This window comes from Phaseolus vulgaris, chromosome 7, assembly GCF_000499845.2.
Source record: "Phaseolus vulgaris cultivar G19833 chromosome 7, P. vulgaris v2.0, whole genome shotgun sequence".
Classification (NCBI taxonomy): domain Eukaryota; kingdom Viridiplantae; phylum Streptophyta; class Magnoliopsida; order Fabales; family Fabaceae; genus Phaseolus; species Phaseolus vulgaris.
Genome location: NC_023753.2, coordinates 33,108,936 through 33,114,901, shown reverse-complemented (window position 1 = coordinate 33,114,901; position 5,966 = coordinate 33,108,936). Strand labels below are relative to the sequence as shown.

At 29.2% G+C, this 5,966-nt stretch overlaps 1 protein-coding gene across 1 annotated transcript; it reads right to left on the bottom strand.

Annotated features, from left to right (window-relative positions):
* Positions 1-1,160: 1,160 nt before the first annotated feature.
* LOC137830152 (auxin-responsive protein IAA30-like) lies at positions 1,161-2,950 on the bottom strand. The gene is made up of 4 exons (XM_068637320.1): positions 2,652-2,950; positions 2,169-2,371; positions 1,982-2,081; positions 1,161-1,791 (listed from the first exon to the last, which is right to left on the bottom strand). The coding sequence occupies exons 1-4, from the start codon at positions 2,819-2,821 to the stop codon at positions 1,734-1,736; spliced, it is 531 nt and encodes a 176-aa protein (XP_068493421.1). The 5' UTR covers positions 2,822-2,950; the 3' UTR covers positions 1,161-1,733.
* Positions 2,951-5,966: the final 3,016 nt, after the last annotated feature.

Genomic DNA, 5,966 nt, shown 5'->3' with positions numbered 1-5,966 from the left:
ACACCTGGTTGGTGGCATTTCGTTAGTAATTTATTTCAAGTTGATGAATATAGAATTTCCACTTTTATGATCCTTATTCCTTATTATTAGATGCTATTGCCATAAGAAACATAGAAGATGACAAGAAAAACAAACGATCAAAGTGAAACCACAACAAGGATGCTGTCATTTCATAAAATCTTTGCACTTTATCTGAGGATCATATTCTTTTGTCTCTCTTTAAAAATAAGCACAGTTAATGTGTTTTGCAATTATGGAAAACAAATAGTAAGCAAATTCTTGTGGAGAATAATGGAGAGCTTCGAGAACTACATTAAAAGAATGTAAAATATGTCTTATCCTTCAAAATATTTTCAAATTAGTTTTATTTTTCACAAAAAACTTTAAAATATTTTTATTATATTTGGAAAATGTGGTGCAGTTATAATTTCTTGTTATGAACTAAAACCTTGCGTTAAGAACATATTAACTTTTTTTATAGAAATTAAAATTAAATTTTCAGAAACTAAATGTAATATCAAGCGCAGCATCTCGGTTCTTTTATAGAAATATTTCTTTTAAATTTTCATTTTTTCTTCTCTTTACTTTGCTTTAAAGGTTTATTTTTGTATATTTTAACTATAAACAAAGGTCATATGTCAACTTTTTCGATGATTATTAAAAATTAGATGAACTATTTTTAAAGAAATTTATTTTTTCAATCATATATTTTTTATTGATAAGACTCAAATATTGTTTGAAAAATACGAAGCTTATCTGATATGTAACAATATAATTTTAGTAGTTTAGCTGTCTATTTATTTTGTGGCATCTTGGGAATTTGCTGGCCAACACATTTCAATGTCATAATAATAATTTGGGTGAAGTGAAGGTACATTGGGCAAAGGTTGGAACCTGTCTTCTACCAATCTACAAGGGTCTTTATCTCAATTAGAGAATTGTGCCTAAAGATTCTGTAAGTGTCTTTGTAGAATTTATTAAATGATTAGACAACTACCCTAAACAAATTCATTCCATTCCCCAATTAAATTCTAGTCTTGTCTGAATCAGATTTTAATATATTCAGTAATCAAAATCAAACATTTGTGTGAATGAAATTCCAATCTAAACACCAAATGTGTACATAGACTAATCAAAAATTCAAAATCAAACAATGCATATGAATAATAGTATAACATTACTTTATTGTGCTACACATTCTCTTATGTCTCTCCCTTTATTGCTCCTCATTCCTCGCATATACACCATCTGTTTCAGCTTTGCTTTCTGTCCTCACCACATATTTTTCTGCAATTTTCCTTTTATTTTTTTTATTTTTTTGTGTGTAAGAGAATGCGAAGGAGCAGGATCTTAACAACCCAGGAAATTATGTCGGTAACAAGAAAAGCTAGAACCCAAGTTCTAGAGCCACTGGAAACTTAAACAAAAGGAATTTTTGTTTTTTGTTTTCATATAGAAATTTATAAAAGGATGCAAAAAATGTAATTATTTTACTTCTTGGGGCACTTTTATTACAAAATCTCCTAATTTTAGAATATATCTCAATAAAAAGGCAAGAACATTATTTAAACTCTCTTTTTTCATTTCCTTTTTCTTTTGATTTTTCTATTTCTCATTATCTCAACCCTTTCCAATATCCAAACATACTGTAAGAATATACATCACTTTGATAATGGATGACCACTGACATTAAGTCACAAAAGAACCAATCTTTTGTCATATGCAAACATTTATCACCCATATGTCTCAACCCTTGTGATCTTCAACCTTTTTACAGCTGAAAGGAACATCCTACATGACCAAAAAAGCAAGTACATCAATGCTTAAAATGGAAGAAAAGATGTAGCAATGGGTACAATTTTGATCTTAAATTGAACTAAACCAGGTTTTGTTTGAAAGCAAAGTTTACTTCTATTTTATTAGTAATCTTTTTATCAAAGAAAAGAAAAGAAAATGTAAGAGAAAGTTATGGTTAACTTACTCCCAAGGAACGTCTCCAACCATAATCAAATCTCCTTCTCCATCTTCATAAGTTAGAACATGGCATCTCTCTTGTTGCACTCCATCCATCTCAGTCCCCCCTGTGCAAAACAGCCACATTCCCTATGAGATAATGATACGTACACAAAGTAAAAAGAATTAACTGAGAGAATAGTATTAGATTATACACAGAATGGTAGTGTCAAACATTTGTTCGAGGGTCTTTACTAACTCGTGATAGCCATCATGAGCTAACAAATTGAGTTTTCTACCAATTGGAATGCCTTCCATGTACACCTTCACAAAGAAGCTGGTATGATCGCTGCAATCATTCACTTCAGTAGCTTGTGAAAAACTACTTAGATGTGGCAGCATCGGTTGCCAGGGCCCCCTAACATATGAGAATGATACAAATACTTGAGAGGGTGAACAACTTTTCATGCTAGCCACAAAATAACCCATCATAAAAGAGAGTTGCTACATAGTACCCTTAAAAATCAAAGAGAGTTTTGATACTGAGTCAATATAGTTGAATAAGTTTGAACATACCAAATGAGGGAAGAAAGAGAGAGTTTCTCAATATATATCAGTATCAAAACCCTTAAATTTCTGAGGGAACCATTTCATGCTGACAAATCATGTTTTCCATATACTATATATACAATACAAACCCTGAACTGGAAGAGCCAACATGTTGAGTGGCGGAAATGCTGAGTCCAAGCCTAAGATCTGTGCGAAGGTCTTGACTATGTTGGTGTGTGAGAGAGGATGCAGTTGAATTGGAAGGGTTGTTCCTGCAGCTGGTGATTGAAGAGGAGGAAGAACTAGAGGCTTTGCCCATTGTGGAAGGAACTAGTTCGGTAGATTACACATGAAGCCGCCACAATAAAGGCCTTAAATAAAGAAAGCAAGAAAGAGAGAAGATGAGAACGCTTTGAAGAAGACTTTTTCAGCTGCTGCGCCACCCTCCATTGGCCACTCTCCTTTTTCTTCCTCCCATGCAATTGGTAGACCTAAAATGTCGTCATGGTAGCCGACAACTACACGTGTAAAATAAGTAGAAATCAACATAGTATTTATACTATGTCAACATGTTTTTTGTTTAATAATTCAGCCTTCATAAGTATATTCGGACTAATTAGTCAGTCAATTAATATTATCCCACGTTGATGGTGCATAAAGATTTGAGTTCATCAAGACTTTTGTGATTAAACACTTCAATTAGTCGCCATTTGAAGACGATTTTTTGGCAATTACTATAGAGACAATAGTTAGACAAGGCGTGTGGTCCGTAATACACTGATTATGTTCTGAGGAGGATGGAATGAACCTAAATATCGGACCATTGGTTGGGTGAAAATTGGGGTGGACAAGAGGACATTAATGTTGATCTCTGATACCTTGCATAAACATGTAATATCCATGTAATCAATGTTCAATGGATGTAATCATCGTGTTGCTCGTGGGGATCTTGGTTGCAGAGACCAAATGTATTATTTTCCAATGTATTATGGCATTGGTGCAAGTGAAGTGAGGCTACAAATACTGCTACGTACCAAGGAAAGCATATCAGCGTATGAACAGCAGAGAAACATTTAAAATATGAGAACAGAATTTCTAGAAGTGTTGTCTCATTCCTTTTCGAGAATTAACTGCACTAGACAAACTTCACCACTCTTTTCTTTCATTTATGCAGAGTTGTCGTGTGCATTTATTTCTTCCTGATGTGTTCATTTTGCATTTTATTTTGCATGGCTGCTTTTCACTGTATTCAATATGGAAAGCAATTTTAGGATGATACAAGAAATAAAATAAAGAACAAAAGGTCATATGTAATCTCTTCTTCGTGAACGTGAAGTACGTGAGAAGTTTGAATATATTATTGACTTTTTTATGCCAAAAAACTCGAGATCTGGTCTTGGGGACTGGCAATCAACTCGATTTGATAGCATAAGAAAATAATAAAGGAAAAAGAGAATAACTTCTGTGCAATATCAAACACATGTTGGAACTGGGAAACGCACTTTATAAAAAGTGTAATTTTATGTTTAATTTATTTGCCCTCATTTCCAAATAATTATTACTCACTTTTACTTTATTTTAAATCATTTGTTGCTTTTAGAAAAATATACCAAGTCTCCCTCTATCAACTTTTCTTTTATATATATGCTTTTAGAATTAAATAGCAATTCTTCTTCTATCAATTTTTTTTTATTGTTTGATCAAGGAATGAAGTTGAAGGTGAGAAAATGATGAATTTGAAGGAAAAGATGGTTGAAGGTGAAAGGTGAAAGTTTGATCATGAGTGTGATTGATAATGTATTTTAATTGATGAAATTATAATATTATAATTTTGTCTTTATGATTAAAATTAATTTAAAATAAAATATAATATTTTTTTACATATAATTTAAGAAGTATATTTTAAATCTAGTTTAGTCTTGTAAAACCAGTTTATAATGAGGTTTGTACTCATTTATTATACTATATATGAAATATTAATGTAAGATTTCCAACATATTCTTGTCGAGACGAGACCTATCAACTCAGATTTCCAACACATTCTTGTCGATATGAGACCTATCAACTCATGTGTGAGACTATAATATTTTTTAACATACAATTTAAGAAGTATATTTTAAATCTAGTTTAATCTTGTAAAACCAGATTATAATAACGTTTGCACTCATTTATTATACTATATATGAAATATCAATGTAAGATTTCCAACACATTCCTGTCGAGACGAGACCTATCAACTCAGATTTCCAACATATTCTTGTCGATCGATATTAGACCTATTAACTCATGTGCGAAACTATATATTTATGGGTGGTCCGATAACGATCCCAATGTAGGTAGTCTGATAAGTCCAATAATCCTTTGCTGACACATACTCTAAATGATTCTGATAACATAATAAAAAATGAACTTTAAATGTAACTCAATCTTATAAAACATTATTTTAACTACATTTGTAAACTCATTTAAAATAAAATATGATTTATCTGACATTGTAAATACATGCAAAATTTTGGAAATAATTTTTATAAAATTAAATAAAATTTAAATATAAATAATTATAAAATATTTAACCAAATTTGTAAACTTCGTAACTTAACAAAAATAAACATCAATTGATATAACACCTTATAAATATTAAAGATAAAATGATACAATACAATATGATGAAAATAATAGAATTATTGCTATAATAAAAAGAAAATAGAATTAAATAACAATTATTAGGCAAAAAATAAAAAAGAACAACAATATATCATAAGAGCAATCTAATATTATCAATAAATCTAAAATTGTAGACAAAACCATTTTCATAAAATAAAATTATTATTGTTAATAATATTATTATTTAATAAACTTATTTTAATTTTATTTATTTATTATTACTTTATAAATTTTTTATTATAATTTTTATTTATGATTTATTATTATTTTTTATATATTATTACTAATTTTAAATATTAATTTTTTCATTATTATTTTAATTTAGAAATTTTAATATTTATATTATTAATTTTATTTTATTATAATTGTTATAGAAAAGTATTTATATTATTATTATTTATTTTTAAAAACATATTGGATTATGTTATAAAATATAATTGATTATTCCAATCTATAGTATTTCATTTTGTTTTTATGCAATTCCTTTAAAGTCTTCATCATAATCAATTGTCTCTTCCAACAAAAACAAGTATGACGACTACGAAATTCTTATATATTATTAACATATAGTAAAAAACACAAGGATAATTTCACTTGTTTTTCTCCTTCCTTTCTCATATCTTACAAGAAACACCACATTTTCTTCTCTAGCATTTCTCTGCTGATCTCCTTGCAAATTACTTGATGAACTACGATGTAAATAAAATATGATATTTGATATGATTTGCCTTTGTTGGAATTTATTTATATAAAGAAGAGAAAAGGTTAGAATTAGGAAGTTGGATGTAAAGAAATGGGAA

Excerpts from the sequence above, each read along its gene's own strand:
- LOC137830152 (XM_068637320.1), bottom strand. The coding sequence starts at position 2,821 with ATGGGCAAAGCCTCTAGTTCTTCCTCCTCTTCAATCACCAGCTGCAGG. Across the intron at positions 2,082-2,168 it reads GTTTGACACTACCATTCTGT|GGGGGACTGAGATGGATGGA; the intron begins GTATAATCTAAT and ends TGTTTTGCACAG. Across the intron at positions 1,792-1,981 it reads GTTGGAGACGTTCCTTGGGA|GATGTTCCTTTCAGCTGTAA; the intron begins GTAAGTTAACCA and ends TTGGTCATGTAG.